The following is a 25747-nucleotide window of genomic DNA, read 5'->3' on the forward strand; positions in this document are numbered from 1 at the left end:
AATTGAGAGTGGAAAAAGAGTAGAAGCAAAGAGGAGGGGAATTCTGGGAAACTTGGGACAAAATCAATATGTAAAAATAGAACATATAATGCTGTTGAAGAAATTATTTCTCCTAAGAAAGACTATAATGGTGCATAACCACAGGATCCCTGGTTACAAACTACATGGGCCCTGAACTGAATCATGCCAGTCCCAACTTGATGAGGTATTGACCTGTGTAAATGAAATATCATTGCAAGGTTTCTTCTACATTAAACCATACTCTACTTCTTTTAACCCCAGTATTAACATGCCGAACAGGCAGTGATAAATGTTTGTTTACAAATTCATCTGAAACTATCAGAAAAGAATTTGCACAGAGTGTTGCTTTCTCGTTATTTTTTTTTCCTGTGGAACATGTTGCTTCAACCATCTAAAGTAATCCTGTCACATAAAAGCTTTATTATACAGGTAACACTGGCACCAGAAGATCTTGGTTTCTTTTGTTCTTGTTTTGACTTATACAATTAATTGATTTAATCAGAGGCCACAAGCACATTTTTCAGTTAAGGCTGCAGTGCTTAGTACCTACCTATTTGAAAGCCCATCTGAAATCAGTGAGAAGTTAATAGAATGTTGATTTGACATATTTTAGTTAAGGCTGTAAATTTATTAGGAATTAACTGCAATTCATATTGCTTTCCTGCAAAGACTTGAGATTGTCTTTATGTGTATATGTTTTCAGCTCTTCCATTTTGTGACTGAGATGGTAAAGAAAAAACACAGTAACACATTGTGGAGATGAAGATGCCAGTAGAGGAATTAAGAAATCTAAAGATGACCATGAGAGAAGTAATTGAGTGGAGTGCCAGGCACTAGAGAAACCTCCAGTAATTGAAGAGCTGTTAAGAGGCTGTAATTAAGTATGACAAAAAGAGGAGAGTTAATTGGCAGGTAGTAAGGAAGACAGTAAGCAGCAATGAGCCTGGAGGCCTATAAATGAAAAATGACACCAACAAGCTCATTTAATCAACCTGAACTGATGCCATCTATATGACAACATTATCCCACATCACTTGCATGCCCACATTTTTCTCAATGATAGCAGTACACAATACATTCATACTTTTCAGAGCTTGGAAAAGTTACTTTTTTGGCTATTACTCAAGCATTCCTTTAGTGGCTGTGCTAGCTGGAAAATTCCTGGAGTTGTAGTACAAAAAAGTAATTTTTCCGGGCCCTGAAACTCTAGACATGGGAATTGCTTTATTTTTCTACAGGAAATCAAGTAACTTTCAAAAGCATTATTTTAAGTCTGGATTGCACCAAATAAATAGGTTATCACAAAGTCACAATAGTCTGATCTTTATTTAATCTTTAGTTGATTGATCAACCTATGAAATATTGCAGTCCTATTATTAACATTTTCCATGTGATGTATATGGAATCAACTGAAAGTACGTAATATGCAAATATAAAAAAATGCAACACAGAAGTGGATCCCTGGTTCCAAAGTAAAATAATAATAATATGAATTTAATAGAGTTATTAACCTATTTAAAAGAGTTTTGATTACCTATGTTCCCATTAACTAAATGTGATATGAATCAATAAATAATATGTATTAATGCATGTATCAAAACTTTTGTGTAACAAATTATAAAAAACATATTGGAGAGAATAACTTCACCATTTAGTCATAACAGTTGTCCTAACCACTTTCTTTTTAACTTGTGTTCCCATGACACAATAGAATCAAAAAAACCTAAAATAATAAACAAATGAGCTAACTCCAAGTTTCACTAGAACTGCCAACAACAACAAAAAGAAATGTTATAATCAAGCATTTTATTTATTTTCTCTTCCGAGTCTGCAAAGGTTCCCACAGTTTTAAGCAAGCTTAAATGAGGCTAGTGGCTATAATTTTTCAGAGCCAGAACTCCTAGATTTAAAGCTAGCATGAGCATTTTTTACTCAAGGATTATATGTGCCCTACGGAAAAATGTTGAGATTCACCTGTTTGGTTTCACAGTTCCCAATGAAGAGATTGCAGAAAGTTTCTGCTTGTACCTTTTCTGTAATTACCCCACACAGCCTATGTTGAGCAAGGGGTGTGGTAGCAGAACAGGGTAAAAACCTGATAGCAAAAGTAGGAGCTGCGGAGTCTTCTGACTAATGCACCTAGTTCCCTGTTCAACCCTTTAACCTGCTTCTAGACAAATACAAGGACATGCTCAGCCCATCATGTATGCCTGTGGCAGCTGTAGGGGTGCACAAAATGCTCCCAGCTCTGCTTCTGCTGGACTCCAAATTGCACTTTCTCTTGGTTCTAACCAAGTGTCAGAATTTTAACCCTAACACTTCAAAAATTTCCACATTGATTAAAATGGGCATATCCAAATGAGTCCTTCAATTCATTTCTACTTGGTCATTCATAGCTACCGTAAGTTAGGAGTTCATTTCAAGTGAGTTGATACCCTTTTCTCATTCCTGAGTAACTGAGTATTCCTCCAGTATTCACCATGCTGTCTCTGAGCAACATATTCTACTTACTTTAGATCAGTGGTGTCGAACTGTGGCCCTCCAGATGTTCTTGGCCTTCAACTCCCAGAAATCCTGGCCAGCAGAGGTGGTGGTGAAGGCTTCTGGGAGTTGAAGTCCAAGAACATCTGGAGGGCCACAGTTCGACACCACTGCTTTAGATGAACAAACCCAACAATAACTCAAGATTTTCTATTCAAGCAGGCCTGAGTCATGTAAACTAAGGTGTGCAACCTATTCCACTATCCAAAGAGATTCAACTGATTGCACACTGGTTGTGCTTTTTAGTGGAGTTGATTGTACTTGTGTTTTAATGGATTTTATGTTGTGATTGCTTCAAGCATTTGTTCTTAATTTTTGCATTAATTTCAACCACCTTGTCAAGCATTTGGAGAACGGTGGAATATAAACTTTAACACACTAATACAGTATAAGAACATTCCTTGCTGAAAATGCAGAAGACCTCACCATCACAACACCAAACACCTCTTGCAGTTGACAGGCATTTCACACAAAGTGAAGGGAAGAGCTGCTCATTGGTTGCCTTTTCCTGTATGTTGTTACTCTTCCTTCCCAGCAGCTAATTTTCCCTAATAGCTCAGAATCTGAGCCAGGAAAATGAAGCAACCAAGAAGCAAGATAAATGGTGCCAGAAAGGAGGCAACCAGGGTGTTTTTGTTTGTTTTGGTTCCTCAAATGGTTCCTATTTTCATTTGATAGATAGCTCAGTGATTCAGATTTATCACACTACAGAGCAAGAGGTTGAGAGTTAAATTCTCCACTGTGACTCCTTGACAAGGGCCGTACTCAATGATCCATAGGGTCTCTTCCAGCTCTGCAGAGATAATGACGGTTTGGAATGGAAATCTTTAGAAGGCCCAATAGACAATGTTCACATGGGGTGAGACTGTGCTGGACTCTCATTTCATTTGTAGCCAGATTCAAACAACAAATTAATCAGTAAAATCCAAGGAAGATTTAGGCATGAAAAAATGTAAACAAAGAAAAATTTGGCTGCCCCTAGTGTTTGGCTGTACTCCTGTGTACACTTACTCTGTGGGACTACTTACGTACAAATAAGTGTACTTAAGATTGTACTGTAGGCATGCATAGGGCTTTTCCATAAATTGTTCTATTCAGCTTTGGTTGCAACAGTTCAAGGAGGATGCCAACTATGGTTTGACAAGGTTGACAGTTGGCTTCCTCTGGGTCAGACCTAGCGTGCAATCAGACAAGCATAAAGCCCATTGTTTGGTCCACTGCAGGGATGAGTTGGTTCACTCCCTTTTCCAGTGATCGTGTGATGTAAACACTGGAACGAACCAGAATGTCTCTATCTGCACTTTTCTGAGCCCTTTCTACTTTGGTCTCATCATTCACTCAAAGGCTACCAGGTAGAAAATTCTACAAACATGCAGGATTAATGAAGGTGTGGATGAGCAGAGTTTGTTTAAAACTCTGTTCAGTTACTTTAAAAAGCCAAATGTACTAAATTGCTGAAACCATCCACAGCTGAGCAGTGATGTGATGATGTAGGCCATGGATGCACTGGTTTTGTGAAATTTACCCTGCTCATTTTGAGACAGCACAAGTATCTGTATATGCAGTGAAACTCTGTCCTCTGGAAATGGTATTTAATAGCCTAGGCTCCTATGATTTCACTGAGAAGTGACATCAAGTTACTTTTCTGGACTACAACCTTTTTGTTCTCGATTCCCATACTCTCTCCTAGATGGTCCCCACAAGTATGACCAAGAAATTTGGCTTTGGAAAGGAAAAACAGGAGGAAGAAAGCTGAGATTCTCAGGATTTGAAGTTGTGTGCATCAGTTCCAAATCATGTGCTCTCCTGGTGTGACTGCAGAATAGTGACATCCCTTGAAATAATTTGTAATATGTAAAATTGTGTATCTGACATTATGTCACAAATATGAGCATTTTTTACTTCAGCTGGTACGTAAGGACCAATTATCAGAAGTTAATCAGATCAAAAGATACTACTGTAATTGATTAAAAGAAATTTTATTCCAAACAATGTATTTTATATTACAAGAATAAGCACTTCATTAATATTTGGAGCTACAATTTCTCCAGTTATTTGTCTACAAGACATACTTGGTCAAACAATATGATCAGATTAGCCATGGAAAATATTATACAATGCAGGATAGTCACTCATGAAACAGATAAATCTATAATAGGATCACAATTAAAACCAAACAGTATCATTTGAAGAGCAATTAATATATACAATCCTTAAAGCACAAATACAGATCCTTGCCATCCCTCAATTATTGACTTACTTAAAACATTAATACTTGTTGACTAGTATTATACCTATAAGGTAAATCAATTATAGAACTAAATGTATCCAACACCCTAAAAGTAGTCTTCTCAATTCATGAACAGAGAATTAAATTCAGCATAAGAACATAAGAAGAGAGGTTTGCTAGGGTTTACTCTCTTGTACAATATCCCGTACACAGATGCCTCAAAGAGGCCACAATCCCCTTTGAAATCTGAAGTTCCACATGGCAATGATAGTTACTAGCTGGAATATTAAGAAGTTACTTCGGTTTTTTACTACATGAATCTTTTGGAGTCATCTGCAAATGCATCTATGAGCATATTAAGGAAATGCTTAATCTCTCATCTTAAATACACAGATAAAGAGACAACTGAACAGTGTTATCGACACTGGGGGTGGCGACATGAAAGCAGCAGATTTAACTCATCCTAATCTCTGTTGGTTCATACCAACTAAGACAGAAAGTTGGAGGTGGGGGCTACCCGTGTGTGTGTGTGTGTGTGTGTGTGTGTGTGTGTGTGTGTGTGTGTGTGTGTGTGTGTGTGTGCGCGCGCGCGCGTGCGTGCACTACAAAAGGAAGGGAAATGTAGGTGAGAGGCCTAATCCTGATACAGGTGACAAGGCCAATCCTGAAAGTTCCCTTGGGAAACAGATTGAATTTAGATCTGTGGAAACAAAAGCCACTTCAAACCCAACTTCAGAATGCTTTATTGCAGGACCTCTGGAAAATGGAAACCTCACGCTATCAGAGATACAGGAGTAGCATTTTTTGTAGCAGGGAAGCATCTTCACCTACTCTAAAACCACTCCAGGAAGCTACATCTGGGGGTTAGAACTGTTCTGTCCAGCTACTTTTAAAGTTCACTGCTAAACTGAGAACTCAAAACCATGCCAAATAGAAGACAAATAGTTTTTGGAAACATACAACATTATTACAATCAAACATAAAGAGGATGACTTGTATAATTTTAAAAGAGTAAAACACCAGTCCAATATGATTCTTATGGGTATCCATAAGTCAAACTGTGGATGGAAACTACTTCCTTAAACATGCCCCACACAAATCAACTCCTTCAACACAAATATATAAACACTTTCAAATGTTCATAAAAACTTCAGTGAATTCTACATAGAATTCTCAAGTTTAGAAGCTTAAAATTACTATGTCCTTTATCAGACTTAACAAGTTATTGCAACTCAAAAATAAGATCATAATAAGCACGTACTGTAAGACAACAAAACAGTTCCTATAATTTTTTCTAATAAAATATTACATAAGTCTTAATACATTTATGTTTCATATAATAAACAAAAGCCCTAAAGTATTTTAAGTTTGGCCTTAAAAATACTATTTTTCCGCTTGATTCTTGTTGTGCTGCTGTTGGAAGTCAGCAACACACAAACCTATACAAATCTACTACGAAATAACCCACACTGGGTGGAGCTTACTCCCTAGGCAGAAATATACAGGTATTGCAGTCCAGGTCAGTTATTCAGGCTGAGTCAGAATACCTGGGTACGAAATATTACCAGCTGATCAGAAGAACTGTCATAAATCCACTATATAATAGTGAACCATATATTCTTGTTTCCTAGAAACAACTAACATTTGTCTCCTCAGGACAAATGGTCTATTTACAGTTACATCAGGGCTGCCTTACTGACAGCGAGTGTAGAACATCAGTACTCATGGAGCTTAATAGATCGGTGATCTCTGTTGGACTGTCTTTCCTTTTAAGATCCGTCTTATCTGAAGAATAAAACAGAAGTGACAAGGCATCAGTCTCGAACTGTATCATATGCAAGCTGATGCTGAAATGTATTCGCGAAAGCTTTCACGGCCGGGATCTAATAGTTGTTGTGGGTTTTTCGGGCTCTTTGGCAGTGTTCTGTACTCTGATCAGCATCTTCAGAGCACAGAGTTCTGCCTCCTGTCCTCTGAAGATGCCGGCCACAGAGACTGGCGAAACGTTAGGAAGAACAACCTTCAGAACATGGCCAAAGAGCCCAAAAAACCCACAACAACCACCGATGATGAAACTTCATAGTCTTATTTTTAGTTGTTCAACATCAAACCTGAAAAACGTGCTAAATCATCCAGGCCCCATAACTTGAGAGAAATGTGTCCTCTTTCAAGCACTACATATTAGCCATTTAAAGAAGCAAACAACAGAACTACTGGAGAGGACCAAGCATTATATCCTGAAAGCAAAAAGGGTCCTTTAAAAAGGCTCAAGGTTCCAAAACAGAGTAAACATGGAATTTCAAATATGAGTGACTCTTTTATTGCTATGAAAATATACATGAACTTAGAAAAGCAGCATGAAATTGATTCCCTTCACTCTAAAGAGGCCTCTCATTCTTACCTCAACTCCGACTGGACCATCCGGAACCAGGTGAACTGGCTGTTCATTTTCCAAGTTTCTGGCACTTGGATCAGCCCCCTTCCGCATCAACAAACGAACTGCATCCAGCTGAGTCACCCGATGCTGCAAACTGGCAGCTACATGGAGTGCTGTATTGCCGTTGTAAGCCTGTTTTTTGGCAAAAGAAATGTCATTATTTTTTGAAAAACATCCACCACCATCAAACAAAACAGAGTGATTTCTTCCTGCAAGCAGGCACACATAGGCTGGATGCTGTATTTTTGGTTTTTTGTGGGGTTTTTTTTAGCCTTTTGGCTTAACATTAACATACCTTGGCATTGATAAAAGAAAGGCAAGTGGGTAGCTCTAAAAACAGACGAAGGAGTTCAACATTTGCTTCTTCCGCAGCCAAATGAAGGGCTGAACGGCCACTTTTACGATCCTGTCCATCCAAAAGAATACCAATTAATTTTGCAATCACTGTAATGATGAAGATATATGTAAAATCAATTATGTTATGGCAAAACATCACACCTCGGCAATTTTTAACTAGTCTGCACCACTAGCAGATAGTTCTGTTTCCATTTTGGAGATGAGCCAGAGTTCTGATGCACAAAGACATTACTGCTGCCTTAAAGGTCAATGCAAAGTTGGTGGCACAGCCCTCACACATTAATGATCATTAATTAAAATAAATAAATAAACAGACATCATCATTCAATCAACATGACTCTAAATTGTGATTGTTTATTTAAGCAAATATAAGCTATAACTATAAATAAGATATACTTCTGGTGTTTGAAACAGAAAACAATGTTTGTAATACCTGTGTTTATGAATAAAAATCTTCTGATGCCTATATAATCATTAAATAATTAACCTATGCAAATTCCAACACAATTTTTTCCCTAATAAGCCACTTACAATCAAACTTAATATCTACTGGGAAGTGAGTGTGCTACAACCTCATATATTATGTATTCTCCATCTCCGTGAGATCCCTATGTGTCTCAAGATCTACAAGAATACCAGTATGTTAATCTCTTTCTTCTTGTTTTGTGTTATGTTGTATTACTTACTCTGGCTTCAACAGAAGACCCCAACTGGATTAGAAATTTGATTGTGTCTGCCAACCTCTTGCTTTTCAACCTTAGTTCCTGGACTTCAGGAGTGTGGGGAGATTGTTGGCTCTGTAGGTCGTGCACCACAGCATTATGGGCCACTACTGCACAGTGCAGTGCTGTCAGACCTTAAAATGGAAACAAAACAGAAACAGTAAGCCAAATGAAAACCCAAAAAGGAGCACTTAGGACCCAATGTCACCTTCAACGACCTATTAAAAACATTAGTCATCCTGATACCAAAACTGAGATTTCAGCCCATTTATGTTTGTGCTGTTTCGTTTGTTTCTGGTTTGTGACAGATTTAACAACAAGTTACCCACCTTTAAGTGTAGTTCTTCGAGTGAACCTCTGTGATTCACACCCTAGGTGATTCGCACCTGCGCGGAGCCTCATCGGAAGATTCTAGAGCTTCTGTGGTAGCAATGAACACATTAGAATATGCCCCTCTCCACCCATATAGGTACCTTGGCACCAAGCGTCCCCTTTCAGTTGTGTCAACCACCATTTAATAGTAAGCAAACAATGGTATGACAGAGGGGAGGACGGGTGGGATATGTGAATCACAGAGGTCCACTCGAAGAACTATAATTACAGGTGGGTAACCTGTCGTTCTTCTTCATGGCCTCTGTGAATCACACCCTGGGTGACTAATAAGCTGTCTTACCCAGAGGCATGGTGTCATACTAAGGTAGAGGCTAGAACAGCATGTCCAAAAGCTGCATCAGACTTCTGCCGGAGGTTGAGTCTATAATAATGGATTAACATGGACGGCTGTGCCCAAGTAGCAGAGGTGCAGATGTCCGGAAGAGGTATGCCACGGAGAAAGGCTGTAGAGGCTGCCACTGTTCTGGTGGAGAGAGGGCTGAACCAGTTTAGGGGCTGGTTGTCGAGCAAGTTGATAAGCCAAATGAATGGTAGAGGCGACCCATCTGGAGACAGATTGGGAAGTCACCTGATGGCCTTTTGTAGGTAGCTGATGGCTTATGAAGAGACAAGATGGCATCAATGAATAACTTCAACTTATCAGGGGAAAATTGGAGATAAGGGTAGTCGTAGCGTAAAGCAGCCAATTCACTGTATGAACATTCTGACTTACGAACAATTCTGTTCACAAAATTTTGCTTCGACTTGTGAACAGAGCTTCGACTTAACAAACAAAAAACCGCAGGGAAACCGGGAAATGGACTTTGGACTGCCTGGTACTGTAATTTTAAAATGTAAGAATTAGTTTAAAAGGTGCTTGGTTTGGTTTGAAGCTGCTTAGTTTTAAAGGTGTTTTGTTTAAAAGGTGTTCATTCCCTCCCTCCCTCCTTTCCTGCCCTTTTTTAAAACCTAAATCATCTTAGGTTAAAAAAATCTCCCCCCCCCCGTGGTAAAGGACAGATTAACTGGTTTTGCATTATTTCTTATGGGAATTAATGCTTCAACTTACAAACGGCACCTCTACATACAAACAAAAAACAGCCGGAACGGATTAATAGGTTTTTCTTATGGGAAATGCTGATTCGACTTACGAACTTTTCAACTTATGAACATCTTCTGGGACGGATTAAGTTTGTAAGTCGAGGCACCACTGTATCAGAGCCTGTATCTCTGGAATGTCAAAATGGAGGTTGCTGATGCGATGGCATAGCAGTAGAATAAATTGATGCTGGTGATGCCAAGCGTGAAGAGTGATTTTCATTATCTATTGTAGTAGGAAAGTATCAGGAGGCTGGAGCTGCAAAAGCCTCATGTGTGGATGAAATCCGCTTGACCGTCTTGAGGTTTTTCGATACCAAACAGGGAGCAGATTGAGATATAGTCACCTCTCTGTGATGTGGCCACTTCGACACTGATGGTTGTCGAGAGATAGACCAAATATTAGATGGTATTATCGAACTGGGCAAAATTCGACTAGTTGGTGCAGTTTGTCAAGCAGAGCGCTAGTCAGGGCAAATGACAACCTGATGTGTGTGTTGAGCATGGGTTTGAACCACACGCGAAGTGAGCTGTCGAGATTTTTGATGTCGACAGTTGTGGTTAGGGATCGGTGGGCGATCCGAGGGCATCGAATATGGAATTATGTTGAGCCATTCGGGATGGGAATCTTCGGGCGATGGAATAACCGAAGGATTGCTGGAAGGAATGGAAGGTTTTGTAGTGGGAGGAGAGGACGTTAGTTGGTCGACTCTACATCCCATTCTGGAGACTGAGAACAGGGCTGAAGAGATGGAAGTCTGTCATCATCTGAGGGAGATCTGACCAAAATTGATTCAGAGAGTTGTGGTGGGATGTCTGTAGGCTTAGACTGTTTAGCTCGTTTGGGAAGAACAGGCTCTGGAGCTGGAGCAGCTTCAGTAGGTTTCCGACATTTAGAGGTTGCTTTTGAAGTCGAGGACTTTGGTATGGAGGGTTTCGATTTGTGCGTATTCGAGGTCTTAAGACGATGCAGATGGAGAATCAGAATGAGCTGGTGTACACGATGGACGTTGTTTCGATGATTCAATAATGGCTTTTTCCATTGCTTTGGCTTGGGAAGTGGCCCTACACGGTGGATGGGCCATTTGAACTGGTTGTAAGGATTGTTCCCACAGTTGGAGTTTTGGCCTTGAGAGGCAGGATCAAAGAACTCCGAGCTTAAAACTTTTGCAATGGGTACAGGAGGAAGCTTGATGTTGTTCTCCCAAGCAGAAAAGGCACTTAGTGTGTCCGTCGGAAAGTGTCATCTTATTATCACAGACAACACAGTGCTTAAATGGGCCCAAAGGGGCCGTGAATAGGAGAAAATAACTGAGGAGAAAAACCGATGATAAACAGTTTGATCTAATAGTTTAAAAGAAAAAGATTGATAACAGGAAGGAATCAAGAATAAGCTCTCTTACTCATTTACTCACAGAAGCAGAATTATGAGGCTCTCAATGCAGCGATTTAAAGAAACTGAAAGGGGACTCTCGGCGCCAAAGTACTTATACAGGTGGGAAGGGGCATATTCTAATGTGTTCATTGCTACCACAGAAGCTCTAGAATCTTCCGATGAGGCTCCGTACAGGCGTGAATCAACCAGGGTGTGATTCATAGAGGCCAAGAAGAAGAACCAGTTCTTCACATCTCTGAATGTACAATAGAAAAAGAACCGCCCGGAGAGTGCTTGTAGCGCTATGGGGCGGTATATAAGTCCAATAAATAAATAAATAAATAAATAAATAAACTAATTTTCTCCCGGTTGCTTGCAGATTCAAAAATATAACTTAAACATACTTCTGTTAAAAATCCAAGGCAGCTCTTGCTGATCATGAAAGTTTGCTGTCAGCAAGAATTATGGTCTATCTAAAAAAAGTGAAAATTAAAAGTTCTCGATAGAGCTTAATTTATAATTAGTTATTTCATTGCTTTCTTATGTGTTCTCATGACAATGACAAGTCAGTTTTTATTAGAGTGGATAAAAATCAGTGATGTTTTTAAAAAATCCAATTGATTTAAATCATAATTTAAAATGGATTTTTAAATTTAAATTGTAAAAAAAATCCAATTAAAAAAAAATTAAATTGTGATTCAGATCAATTTGATTTAAATCAAATACAGTGGGGTCTTGACTTAAGAACGGCTTGAGTTAAGAACATTTTGACTTAAGAACCGCTCTCACAGGAAAATATTGACTTGACTTAAGTACTTAGATTTGAGTTAAGAACTAAAAAAACCGACGTGGGAGGCAGGGAAAGTGCAAAATTTGAACTTTCAGTTAACTGTTGGCCAGGTAAAAGGGTGCCTGTCTGCTTCCTCACTCCTCCCAGCGTTTAGAGAGTGGATTGGGAGACAGTCTTCAGACTGCCTGGTACTGAACTGCCTGGACTGTATTTTCCCTGCCTTCCCTGAACCTTTCTTGACCTAAGAAAAAAAGAAACAAAATATTCCCCCTCTAGTGGTCGAAGGCGAAATAGCAGCTTCCCATTAGTTTCTATGAACGGAAAAGAGCAGATACGGATCAAATGGTTTTCAATGCATTCCTATGGGAAATGCAGATTTGACCTCAGAACGTTTTGACTTGAGAACCGCCTTCCAATACGGATTAAGTTCTCAAGTCAAGACCCCACTGTACATCCTGGAATCTACATTAGATGGGACAATAATTATGCTGAGCTCCTGCTCATCTGCCCAAGGCTGCTGATCAGGTTCCAATTCGTATTCAGATAATCTCAAGAACATCTAGTATAAAATGTAATATGAGTAACATTCCACATTAAGGTATTTAGGCCCTTCTTTGAACAGTTTAATTTTCTGCCTCTTTCAAAGAGAATGTTACAATAGTACGTTTCCAATAAAAACAGCATGCCAACCAGAAAGGCTTAAGAATAAATAAAAACATGGCATGTTTATATTAGGCTTTTCACTTAACCTAAAACATTAAAAAGGAACATAGTTGCTCACCATCATAATTAGTTGCCTCAAAGTCTACATATTGATTGCTTATAATGGCTCCTTTCTGGATTGCCTGCATAAATTAGAGAGAATAAACATTAATGTCACACATCTATGCACAGAGTAACCTTAAACTGAATGCTTCTTATGACGAGTACCATGATTCACAGAAGCTTATATCATAGCACATTTTTTTAACTTTTAAGAAGTGCCGGAAGCACTCTGTCATTTTTGAGAATTCTATCTTCCATAACAAATATCAAGACAATTCACCCAGTAAAGCCAGCTCAGAAAAGTTACATGCTAAAAATAAAAATTGCCAGAATCAGATTCTAGGAGTGGTGGCCCAAAGAAGTAACTTTTGAAAGCTCTGAAACAATCACTTTTGATGTTTAAAGTTGCCACTTGTAAACAGTCATCATTAAATTCAGATACCTAAATAGATGGAGGAGGAAGCATTGCCCTGTGTGTTAACATACGGGAAAGAGAGATGAAAGAAAGGTCACACAAAGACTTACTAGCTCCTGAGCAGTTCCTGCTGTTCTAAATGCTATGGTATTAATACAACAGACAGAAAAACACTGTTGGTCATTTTAAAGGGAAGTACAGTATTTTGGATCTTTCATGTACAACAACTGTTTTTGCCATATACTATGACAACCTAGCATGTCAAGAGAAAAGTAAAGAATTTGGTAGTTCACCTGAAGGACTTGTGCATGGCCTTTCTCTGCACATACATGCAATGGTGTTCTACCCCAGCAGTCTGTAGTATTTACTTGTGCCCCAAGGCTGACCAGATCCTGTACAATAAGATGCTGATTTGCCGCAACAGCCACTTGCAAGGCACTCTGTAATAACAAAAATAAGATGCATGGGTCATCCAAATCTTTCAAGGAAACAGATATATAAAGCCACCTAACTATAATAAAACAATTTCCAGTCAGGTACTTCCAAACATTTCATAATGCACCTATTTCAGGCCTCCAGTTTATTCTGTAGACTTACACAGGAGCCCACAGTTATATATTAACCTGCTTACTAATCTTCACAGTTTATATTAACAGACATTCCAGGATGCTTTACGTGAGATCCTGGAAATGTTAAGAATTCAAGGGCGGGTAGCAGGAGACTATAATGATAAGAGCATCACCTGCCCATTGTGCTCTTTTATATCCAGCATGTGCAAAGCTGCCATCTTTCTTGCCAACACATACGAAACTGCCCGTCTTCCCTGGGCAACTGCAATATGGAGAAACCTGTGGGAAATAGATTTTTTATTCTTTTTAGTATCCAAAAAGCACAGAAGTTACTAAATCTAGGCTTACAGAAATGCCCCCAAATGTGCCACCTAACCTCATAAACCTAACCTACAGAACATACAGACTGAAAGGGCTACCATATGGCATCACATCACCCAGCATCTCCTTTTTAAAAATCATATTTACGCATGGAGTCACAGATGCCCCCATAACATTCTTTTTTATGCACTACTCTCTTTTTCATTCAACGGAGTGAATGATAATGATATTCACAAGACAACGACACTAAAAAGCAACCCTACTGCTGACCCTGCATCTCTTTTTTACAACAATTAACATGTGGATGGTACTCACGTGTCACCATCGGAGTCTTTGGCAAGAATGTGATCTTGAGAAATATTAGCCAGCTTGTTTTCTTCCTGTTCCACCTGCCACTGGAAGAATGATTTGCCTGGTTGTGCTGTGTCCCTGGTGATTTCCTGATGCTGCATCGGCATATTTGAAGTAACCAGTGGTAATCCATGCTCCTCGAGACTACTACATAAATTACTGGGCATCTGGCTGAAATTTGGAGAGTGGCTGCTAATATCAGTCTGTTGTTGGCCACCAGGCAGCGGCTGAGAAAGGGAAGTAGGGATGCTCTCTAGTCCTTCTGAATCATTTAAAAGAGAAACAAAGTTTGCAGAAGTGCAATACTGCAGTTCTTGGTTGTCAAAAACATTATGTTGGTATTCAGAGGACTGGCTGCTTGTGGAGTGTGGCCTGTAATCCAGAAGTGAATTCTGACAGTACTGCTGTGACAACTCCTGGGCTTGTGAGGGAGAAAACTGATAATTCTGGGCAAGTTCCAGCATTTGTGAAGGGCTGCCAGTTTGATATGCTTGGTATTTTTGAGGAGGTGAGAAAGTCTGTGCTCCAGCCATGTCTTGATATGGTTCTCCTGGAGAGTTGGGATTAGCCATTGGGTGAAGCCAGCTAACTTGCACTGTGTTCAAAGAAACTGGACTTGATTCATTCTTAATATTGATAATGTTCTGAAGCATATCACAACTGCCATCTTGTTTGGGCTCATTTGTATGGGCATCTTCCATACTGTTTTCCATTGAGGTTGGTGTCTGTGGTGGTGTCTGTAAGACAACATGTGCACATTTTAAAACATATTGTATCTTGTCAGGTAAAGGAAACACAAAAAGTATTTCAAAAATACAATAAGCATAGACATGACACAGATATAAAGGTCTTACCAGGAGGTGAGGTTGGAAAGTAGCTGTTCTTTTATAATTAGGCCCATCAGTAAAAGATTCATCAGCTTTTCTTTTGCGACTATGAGTTAGTAAGTTCTTCAGCTCTAATGAAAGAAAGGAAATTTGTTCAATTTTTCCTCTATCCAACTTTTCTAATACTTTGGATACAAACTTCAAGCAGCTTGGGAAAATATATTTTTAAAATGTACCTGTATATTGGTCATAGTTCATTAATCCTCCAGGTCCCTGTTTTTTTCAAAAAAAGATGAAATTATTCATAATGTAGTGGAAGCTCTCAATCTGTTCCTTAAATCAACTTTTAAGGGCAGAATAACTTGCATCACTTTACCTAATATTGCCGTATGTGAAACAGAATATGGAAAAATTACTTAGCCAATACCAGCACAAAAAAAAATTCCTAGTTAGTGTGGCCATTCCCAATGGAAGCTCTGAGATATGTGACCAAGAAATATTTAGTACATAATTTCAATCCAGAAAATTTAGTACATTCTGCAAGCTTAAAGGAATGTTGTGGGAGAAACTTATTAGTGCAATTGCATTATTACTCACAGATTTTTCAACACACCAATTCTGCTTCATCTAAGCACCCCTGAGATGCCTTACTTGGCTTTTCAACCTGCCCTGTTTTTAATTAGTTTACTCCTCTAAGCAAAATTTAGATATATTCCATAAAATGTAGTAAGGAAGTAAATTTTACAGTTGATCCTACAAGCATCTCACAGTATTATTCACATGTAAAGAAGTCTGCATGACTTGAATCCATTTACGGTAGTATTCCTGAGTTGAAGTAGAGCACTCCCACTGATTCAACGGGATTTATCAAAGTGTTGATTCAGTGAATGTATTTTAGCTAAGACTAGAGTGACCCCCTGTGTTTAGGTAACTTATCCTTGAAATTTTATAGCTGTTGATAACTCAGGTTCAACCAATGTGTTTGTTTCTTCTTTCACAAATAGACAAGTTGGTAACATTAATAGATCTTATAGATAAGACTTCTACAACATATGCTTGATGTCTCCAAATAATAAAAAGATTTTGAACAATAAGAAAAACATTCTGAACAGAATATATATATACACACATACATAGAGATAGGTAGATATTTTAAGAATTAATAACTTGTACCTTTAATTCATCTGCACCATGATCTGAGGATATCTGTTTGCCGTTTCTTAGGTGCAACAACAGTTCCTTCACCGAGTTTTTCACACGAACACCTTGGAAAGGTCCTCTTTGTTGCTTTCCACCCCCCATATGTTGTTCAACTATTCAGAGAGGAGGAAAAAAGTAAAAAGTAAAACACTGACATACTCCGTTAAAAAGGAAAATATGTCTTCAGATAAATTATCGAGCAGAAATACTTTAAGAAATTATTATTTATTCATTTATTGCATTGATATCCCATCTTTATGTTAAATACGGTACTCAATCCAACTTTCAAAAAACAGACATAAAGTACAGTAACAAAATTAAAATCAACTTTAAAAGTCATTATAATGCCCCAATTATCAATTAGATCTAGTTGGTAAGTCAATTCCTGAAAACCTCCGTACCAAGTATTTTATAAATACAAACACTACTTCTCAATTTTGCATGCAAAGATGTCTCTTTCTCCTTTTTCTGTTAACAAAAGAAATTCAGTTCCCGATAGTAAACATAAATAATCATTAATCTGACTTTATATGAATTGGATCTTCAGAATTACTTGTGCCTGCCACCTCCATTTTAATTGCTTGTCCCAAATAAGAAATGATTCAATCAGAAAAATGAAGAACAAAGATTACGTTCATTCTCATGTCATCATCTCCTTAAGTACAATCTATTTTGAAGGGTGAAAAACAGAAGTGAAAAGAAGAAATCTTGATGTAGCACAGTCCAACAGAGAAGTTGTGACTTCATTTTAAAAAGTACAAAATATGCAAGTTTTATATAGAAGCACTACAATTCAAACTATATGTAAAGCCTTTTTTTTAAAAAAAAGAAGGAATTCCCTTGCAGCTGTAATTTTTTGTAGTGAAAAAAATCAAGAGTAAATGATTTCCTCTTTACAGGGTTTTAAGTAATCCCCAAAAGAAAATCTAATTAAAGCAAACCACTGCTGCGAATTTAACAAACACAAGTATAATTTTCTAAGGGACAAATTTTGCTACAAACAGAATTTGAAAAAAGATCTTACTGAAAAAATTAATTAAGTAATCAAACAAAAAAATATTAGATAAGAAATCATTGCAGGCAATATATTTCTATAAAATATAGATCAATGTGAAATTAAAAATGTTAGTAATCTATTTATGGTGAAATATCTAATTGGCCAGGGATATAAAAGGATACAAATTCTTAATGTTAGGATGATAGCACTATAAACATTGCCAAACTATGTTTTAATATAATTAAAATGTAACTACTTTGTTGTTTTAAATCCTAACATTTTGATATCCGCAAAAAAGCAATTAAAAATACTGTAAACTTTTTTTACGTTAAAAAAAATACCATGCATTTTCTGAAGGTAATAGAGCTTTCTTATGCACCATTTCAACCACAACAGACTCATAAGAAACAGAAGTAAATCCAGGTATAGGCAGCCACTAACTTGGAGGCTTCTGCCTGTTTCCAAATAAAAAACAAAGACCATAAACTCTGAGACTCCCCAGCTATTACAGCCTTGCTGATTCCACACAAGAGAACATATGAATATGGTAACAGAATACCTATTGTTTCACAGATAGAATTATACTATGTCTAGAATAACTTATTGTGTTCTGGTAAATTGAAGCTGAGGCTGCAATATTTTGGCCAACTCATGAGAAGAGAAGACTCCCTGGAAAAGACCCTGATGTTGAGAAAGTGTGAAGGCAAGAGGAGAAGGGGATGACAGAGGATGAGATAGTTGGATAGTGTCATTGAATTTGACCAAACTCCGGGAGGCAGTGGAAGACAGGAGGGCCTGGCCTGCTCTGGTCCATGGGGTCACGAAGAGTCGGACACGATTTAATGACTAAACAACAACAAACTGTGGTAATAGCAAAAAGTTTGAATATGAGTTACTGTGCAGAGATATCCTGCTGATCTATTTATTTTTCCAAATTGCACTCTTAACAGCCTGAAGTGTGCAATTCCTCTTTATAAATAGAAAGAACACTATTGCTTTCCTACAGTAAATTTTATAGAATGTCACTGACTTGCTTCTTTCTTTAATTAAAATATTAAAGTTAACAATTAAAATTAAATCTCAATGAAATTTAGACAACTTCTTGTCAGTGCCACTTTCAGAAAACTAACAAAACAAATAAGAAATAACTTATAGCCTAGTACTGCAGGAGATGGACAAGTAACTCCTTATACACTGCCAACATTTAGGTAATACTAGAGGAGAGCTGATGCTCAGCATTCCTGGTGTATTCCAAATTAACTGATTTGACGGGAATATTTTGTTTGCTGTATGCTATTGCCTGTCATAAACAAAATTAATCTCTCTCCACTAACAGTTTCTGTAATCCTCAAGGCTGTCTATTTACTTCCAGAAGTCACTTCCAAATTCAGAAACCCATTCAACAGAAGGCACAGCCAAAAAGTGTGCTGCAAACTTTCTCGATCTGAGCAGTGTGTGTGTGTGTGTGTGTGTGTGTGTGTGTGTGTGTGTGTGTGTGTGTGTGTGTGTGTGTGTGTGTGTGTGTTGTGACCCTACTGCTCAGACAACAGTTCACTTATAACACTAATTTATGGCGACTTCAGATATGCACTTGCCATGCTGTAAGTAACCAACACTTTCATGCAGAATATTTTTCATAATACAGCTGAGTAGATGTTCAAGATATCTGGAATTTACTTATTTACTTATCTCATTTATAGGCCACCTTTCTCCCAATAAAGGAAGAAACACTTATGGTAATGGCCCCACATTATTCATTCATGCTTTCCTGGCGCACTTAGACACCTTTAAATACACAACTGTGAGCATCACGCACCAACACAAAACACGGGTTTCAACCCCTTTTCAGACAGAAGAGCCTGCCCAGCAGGACCAAACAACGTACAAATGCATCCCTATATGAGACTATGGAGAATAACCCCTTTGCAGAACAGGGCAACAGGCAGGGCCACCGCATGCAAGAGAACTGAACAGTTCTGGTGGGCAACCGACTGCCTACCTCAAAGCCACCTATTAACATAGAAGCAGGCATTAATCTGTTTCGGCCACCAGTAGGCTACTGCTTCTTCTCCGTGCCCTCTACCTATACACACCTTGCTAATAAAAGTTCGGAAAGGACTACTGCATTTATTAGGGGCATCACAATGACCATCAAGGATGCCCAATGAAGCTTCCTTGTAGGAGGCCATAAACCTCGGCCGTTTCGCGAATGAAGCTCAGATTTTGTCCCTCTCCCCCCTTTTTTTCCTGACGCGCAACAAGTGAAGCGACTACTCTGGAGTAAGCCCCTAGTTGCACTAGAGCCGGCTTTCTCACTCGAGGCAAACAGCAACCCTCTACTAGTTCAGGGCTTTCGGTCTCCGGCTTGCGGAACCAGAGGTTGGGGGTTCGCTTCCCCACTGTGGTTCCTTGACAGGTGCCAGACTCGATGATCCATAGGGTCCCTTCCAACTGAGCAGTTCTAAGATTATTAGTATGAGGTAATTATAAGGTAATTACGAAGAGCTAAAGTAGTGGGCCCGAGCCTCGGGCAGAGCGGTCTGTATCCCCCACCCAGCCACCCAAACACCCCTTCCCTTTCCTGACAAGCCCGGCGCCTCCAGGCCAGTTGGGTCGCCCTCTGCCCGGGGTTTGCCCGGCGCCTCCGTCGAGGGTTGCCCTACCTTCGCTGGCTTGGCGGGCGCCGCTCCGGGAGTAGCGCCTCTTGTGGGTCCACTCGGAGCCGCTTTGGCTCTCGGTGCGGCTGCTGCTGCTGCCGCTGCTGTTACTGCTGCTGCTATCCCTGGGGCTTTTGCCATTGCCGGCCGGTTCCGAGTCGGAACCGGGCGAACCCGGGGCGGAGGAGTGAGTGGGCGAGCAACTGCCCTCGCTGGAGTGCGGGGACGTCCCGTAGAAAAAAGCCAAGTTGAAGGGGCTGCTCAGGGAGCCGCAGTCGCCGTCGGGCTGCTGCTGCGCGTCGCGGCTGCTGTCCACAATCATGGCGGGCTCGGGGCGTCGTCGCACCCAGTGAGGCGGGTCGGCAAAAAAAGGACGAAAACGAAACCGGCGGCACAGCCGAGCCGAGCGAGCGAGCGAGCGCCTTCGGCGTAGCGCACCGGACCGGAGGGGTTGGGAAAGCGGGAAGAGGCGCCGCGGCTCTTATAGCGCCTCCCCACCCTGGCCGCCCGGAGCGGGGAGGAGCCGGGGAGGGTCGGTCTCCCACTGCCTGCCGGACTGAAGGAGGCGGGCTGGGTGGGGCGCGGCCGCCGCCGGAATCGACAGTTCCAGTAAATGAATGGCGCAGGAGGTTCGGTCAACAAGGCCTGGCCTTGGGTCGCCTCCGGCGCCGGCCCGAAGCCCCTGCTCTCGCCGTGACGTGGAGCCAGCGACCGAGCAAGTCTCCTGGCTCGGAGCGCCCGAGGCGCTTCACGTGTCCGCAAGGGCCGCCGCTGAGAAGAGGCGCGGTTGCCAGAAGAGTAAATGGCAGCTTTCCACTGCGTAAAGTGAAGGACCAGGCTCAGACGACGTAGTTAAACACGTCAGTTACCCCCGTCTGGTCCGGACGTGTTCGCACCGGCAGTGGATCTCCAGGGTATACAATAATATACTGTACTGTATATACCTTGGGCTAGGGGTTGGACTAGAAGACACCCAAGTGATTATAAATTTAAATGCCAAACCTTTTTAAAGGTTTTCAAAAGCAAAGTCTTCAGAAGGGGAAAGAAAGGCAAGCCATCACATTCTAAAGATTTTCTTTTGTAGAGTTCATTGCACAACTGTTGCTGTTATGTGCCATTGGGTGGCTTCCAGTTTATGCCATCCCAATGAATGAATGACCTCTAAAAAGTCCTGCTTTACTGTTACAAACCAAAGAATTGACACGCCTGCTTAAGGGTTAGAAACAAAAGAATGTGGCTTCCTTTAATAAGTCACTCCATATCACATTTGCTTTTTCTCTTTTCCTGCTCCTCTTAGGTTCAAATTCTTTCAAGACAGGAACAATGTCTTTGAAATATTAGTGCAGTGGAACTCTTTGGTGTCTGCTGCATGAAAAAATACTGGTGCAGAATGAATTAGACAGCTCACATGTTTATATATTTAAAATGTATTTATCCAAAATGGGAAATAATGATTTGTACCACAATAAGTTCATTGAATGGCTGGTGATCCTATTGATTATTCACTCCAATCATCACTTGTATTCCTCTTTGCATACCAGTTAATGTGGCTTGGTGTGAAATGAGGAATACAAATTGCAACTCCTTAACTAGTGACAATTTGACACTGGTTTATGCCATTTCATTTACGTTAGCATAAATAACCAGTAGAATTCTGGTTAACATAATTAAAAATCCCATTCCTTTATAGTTACAGAAGCTGACCTGAGTAAGACCTTGGGAAATTTCCTCTTTAGGCTACAAGTCCCAGAGTCTGCCAACTAGTAGGAAAAATAAAAGTAAATTTTCCTATCGGTGGGATGAATCATGGGAACTCCATAATGGCTATGCTAAAATGCTTTTCCTTCTTTCTTCATGACATGTTTGTGAAAATGCAACATCCCATCTGAGGGCAGAGGCAGAGATCTAGCCATAACAATCTTCTCACCCAAATGAGGCTCTTTGTTTGGGAACCGTTTGAGAATTGGAGCAGCCTAAGCTCTGGGAAGGAAACCGAAAAATACTTTAAAAGAGACTTTGCAAGGTGAAGGAGCTCATTCTGTGGAAGCCTGCCTGCTGTGCTGAGATTTCAATGTTTTTGAACCAGTGAGGCTTAAAATACAGAGTGAAGGGTTTTGTTTTGTCTTTTTTATATATTGGAGGGATACAGATATGTATTGAGTGTTTCATTTTAATTGTTTGTATTCTGTGGATTGATATTCATATTATTTTCATGGACCTGTTCTCTTTCTGTAATAAAAGAATGGAATATTTTGCCCTTCATAAACATAAACATGTACTTTTGCTTTAAGATGGTTTATTCTGAATTTAGTTGCCTTAACTTAATGAAAACGTCACCCTAAGTTCTGGGATAAAAGACAACTTTGCTCATTCTCCTTTAAACAGCATGTGCTGTACAGCCTTTCTTCAAAACAGATCTTAATGAACCGACAGAACATGAGCTAATAAATTAACTGATAAAAATTCCTTTATTGATGCCATAAAGGAAGTGGGTCAAAAGAACATTCCCAAAGGAGACGCTGTACAATTAGCAAACATTGCATTATCTACACAAATATTTGCTTGTACCAACGCAATTGCCATTGATGTCGGTGTTGTTCCCCCACAGCTACATAGGGGTCAGGCTAATTTACACAAAGGCAGCTGCTATATCCTGATCACTAGAGAAAAGCCTGACTGTCAAACTATAATAAACCATAAAAGAAATGACACTGTTGTATTTAAAGAGTATGATTGTTCAGGATTTACTTACTTACTTACTTACTTACTTACTTTAAAAAGAAACAGAATATTTGGCTGTTAAAAGGGTAAGCAGTTAGTCAACACCCATTGAATTGTGAAATTGACAATATCTGATGCCAAAAAGGATCAATCAGAGAGAAAGAAGGAACTGTACCTAGTATGAAAACAACAAAGAAATGTCCCTTTGAGAGAAAGATACAATAGAAATACAACAAACAAAACCAATAATAAATTATAATAAAATAATTAATAATGAAGTGCAGGATTTTATTTTTTAGAACCCTTTGCCCTTGTTTTTAAACAAGGCCTGGGAACACCTGAAAGCCTAGGAAGAGATCAACGTTTTCAGCAGGAGGAGCCTAGGAAGGAGGAAGAAATAAAAGGGGAGGAAAAGGTGGGAGAAGGGGAAGGTCTGTGTGAAGCCTAACCCTCAGGAAGAGTGGGAACTGACAATAAAAGAGGCCCAGTGGACTGGTGAGGTAGTCTAATTCAGAGTTCCCAAGGAGGAAGCAGAAAGACAGAGAAGACATAAACCTCTCCTTTTCTCCTATTGGTGAACATAGAGAGATGGGACAGAAACAAGGACCAAGGAACATTCATTGTTCTACGGAGGGTCTGTGGAACCAACCTTCTGAGAGTGGCCCCTTGACATCTCCTTCCAAGAGGATAAGGAGGGAAGTAAAACCAAAGGTGCAGATGGAGCAGGATAAGCTATACATTCCTGCTGCAACCCTCCTTCCTCAGCCAGACACTGTCTACCCTGGTGATTCAAAGAGTAGCCCAGTACCTACACAAGAGTGGATGGTTAAGGAGGATGGTTGGATTAAACCAGTGAATCAGGATGTTGATGTTAAACCTTTACACATTATCACTGAAAAGTTCCCTTGAAAGTTAATAAACATATGATATAAAGGACCAATCATCTTCAAAACTTTTTATGAAAGGGGAAGAAAGTCTTTTGGGAGAATGAGTGGGGGGGAGCCACACCAGAACACAGAAAAAGTACAAAATGAAATGAAACAACCCAAAAGAAGTGGTCACGTTTAACTAAAGGACTGGCACATAAAAGACACAAAAATGAAAGAGGCAACATTTTGTTTTTGACAATACCTAAAGCTTTCACCATACACATCCACGGTCACTATCCTTTCTCTGGAGGAGACCTGCCTGGGCTGCCGGTTCTTCCAACTAGCCTGGAGTCGCCGGGATTGTTCGGAAAGGGAAGGGGGTGGGTGGGGGAGGGATGCAGACCTCATTGTGCCATCACTTTGCAGGACTAGACCCTTTGGTGGCAAGAGTTGGCTATTCTGAAGCCAGTGACCTTTCTCCTCCTCTGAGATTCATCACTTTCCTAGGGCATATAAGGGAATATAAACTGGATTGCTGGAGAGAGGACAGTTTGACTCCCAGTAGACACATTGCTAAAAGGGGTGATACCAAAGGGTGGACATCCTTTGAAGGTCTCCTTTTTCAAGGACATGAGGGTGCAAGGCAGTCTTCCCAGGCCAGAGAGGAGAGGAGTAATGAGATGGGTTTTGTTGTTGAAGTGCCTGCCTGATTTTGTTTATTTGAACACCTACAATAACCAGGCTTGCTGTCTCCTGGTGGAAGGATGTGCCTCCCAATGGAGGGTATGGAAAGGAAGCAAAGAAGAGCTATTTGAAGCATAGAGGATGCTGGATGTGTGTGTGTGTGGGGGGAGAGATACAGTTTAGGGAGAGATTTATGCCATCAGGGGAGATGAGAATGAAGATGTGTTGCATGTTCCCTTCAAACAGCTTGCATTGTTTGATAGTAAACCCCCAGGTTGAGAATGCTAACACTGAATGCAAGATCAGTGAAAGAGAAAACAGGAGCTATCCAGAATATGACACTGAATTAGCACTTCAAACTTGCACTGACTTATAGTCTACTGGATAAAGAAAGGGGTTCAGTATCTCGCAGCTATCCTTTCATGGAGTCTCTCTGTTCTGGCTGCTGGACAGCTGTTGGCAAAACAATCCTATAAAAAAAGAACCTCAGGGTTGCCCATATACATAGGCTAGCCATCTGATTTAAAGCATCATAATGGATTAATAGGCTATTCTTTATCCCTCACCTAAGTTCACAATGAACAGTGTCATTATGGTCCCTGATCTCTCTTCCCCTTCCATGTAGTTTAGATGTTGGGCTTCAAACTTTACCCTCTGCCACCCGGCCTTGACATGAAGAGGCCATTTGTAGTTTCTTCGTAGCAAGGAAAATACACATGCCAGCAGGCCTTCCCATTTGGCATTACTTACTTCACATAGTCTAGGACTGAAGATGGCACTAAACAAAAATGTTCTGTTCCAAGATACGGCTTGAACTGAACACTGCTTCTATGCTCAAGCAGCTTCTTGTGCATTCAGCAACCACTCTCTCGTGACTACGGTGCAAGTTATATGATGTGCCAGGTGTATGATTATGTGGAAAGAACTCATACATGTTGGGAATATGGTTCCCAAGTCAGCGGCTTCCCCTTCCTGAGATCTCAGGGTCAAAACCAGGGAATGGATCTCTGTTACGTGGCTAATGTTCCCAAGTCAGCAACTTTCCCATTCCCTGAGCTTTCAACGCTAGGGTGTGCATTGGGTTTGAAGAAATGGTGGCGGGAAGATGTTTGTGTGTTTCTGGATTGGCTACAGGGTCGTTCAAGAAACCCTACATGCCCTGTAATGCACTGGATTTTCCTCTGGTATATTTGGCGGTCAAATGCTCATACTTGAACAAAAAATACCCCTCAGTTCTGGTTTCTGTAGCCAAAGAAAGAAGTGCCAGAACAGAAGGAGATTAATAGGTTTAGGCAACCCACTGAGGGCCAAAACTTTTCTTGGAAATTCCTCTCACTCTCTGGACTCTATTTATTTGCTATTCACCCAACTGAGCAGCTGCTTTGTGTCCAGGTATGGCAAAGGGAGAGTGATGCATTGCTTATTAAA

The 25747-nt window shown here is 40.1% G+C and overlaps 1 protein-coding gene and 1 long non-coding RNA gene across 5 annotated transcripts in view; one reads left to right on the forward strand and one right to left on the reverse strand.

Moving 5' to 3' along the window:
• Positions 1–4525: 4525 nt before the first annotated feature.
• Positions 4526–25747, reverse strand: part of NFKBIZ (NFKB inhibitor zeta) — a 33869-nt gene continuing 12647 nt past the window's right edge. For 2 of the 4 annotated variants that reach the window (XM_072993888.2, XM_072993889.2), the window contains exons 2-11: positions 16365–16504; positions 15428–15464; positions 15219–15322; positions 14329–15101; positions 13866–13971; positions 13417–13563; positions 12725–12788; positions 8273–8442; positions 7525–7635; positions 5657–7361 (exon numbers count right to left, since the gene is read on the reverse strand). In XM_072993888.2, the coding sequence (XP_072849989.2) occupies positions 7137–7361; positions 7525–7635; positions 8273–8442; positions 12725–12788; positions 13417–13563; positions 13866–13971; positions 14329–15101; positions 15219–15322; positions 15428–15464; positions 16365–16493 (1866 nt within the window). In that variant the 5' untranslated portion in view covers positions 16494–16504 and the 3' untranslated portion in view covers positions 5657–7136. Of the gene's footprint in view, positions 7362–7524; positions 7636–8272; positions 8443–12724; positions 12789–13416; positions 13564–13865; positions 13972–14328; positions 15102–15218; positions 15323–15427; positions 15465–16364; positions 16505–20051; positions 20484–25747 lie in introns of those variants that run through there. The other 2 variants (XM_020784947.3, XM_072993887.2) reach the window with 2 other exon arrangements.
• On the forward strand, positions 20820–22335 carry LOC144588016 (uncharacterized). The gene is made up of 2 exons (XR_013543318.1): positions 20820–20959; positions 21941–22335. It is a non-coding gene; the product is annotated as an uncharacterized LOC144588016 (long non-coding RNA).

This window comes from Pogona vitticeps, chromosome 3, assembly GCF_051106095.1.
Source record: "Pogona vitticeps strain Pit_001003342236 chromosome 3, PviZW2.1, whole genome shotgun sequence".
Lineage (NCBI taxonomy): Eukaryota > Metazoa > Chordata > Lepidosauria > Squamata > Agamidae > Pogona > Pogona vitticeps.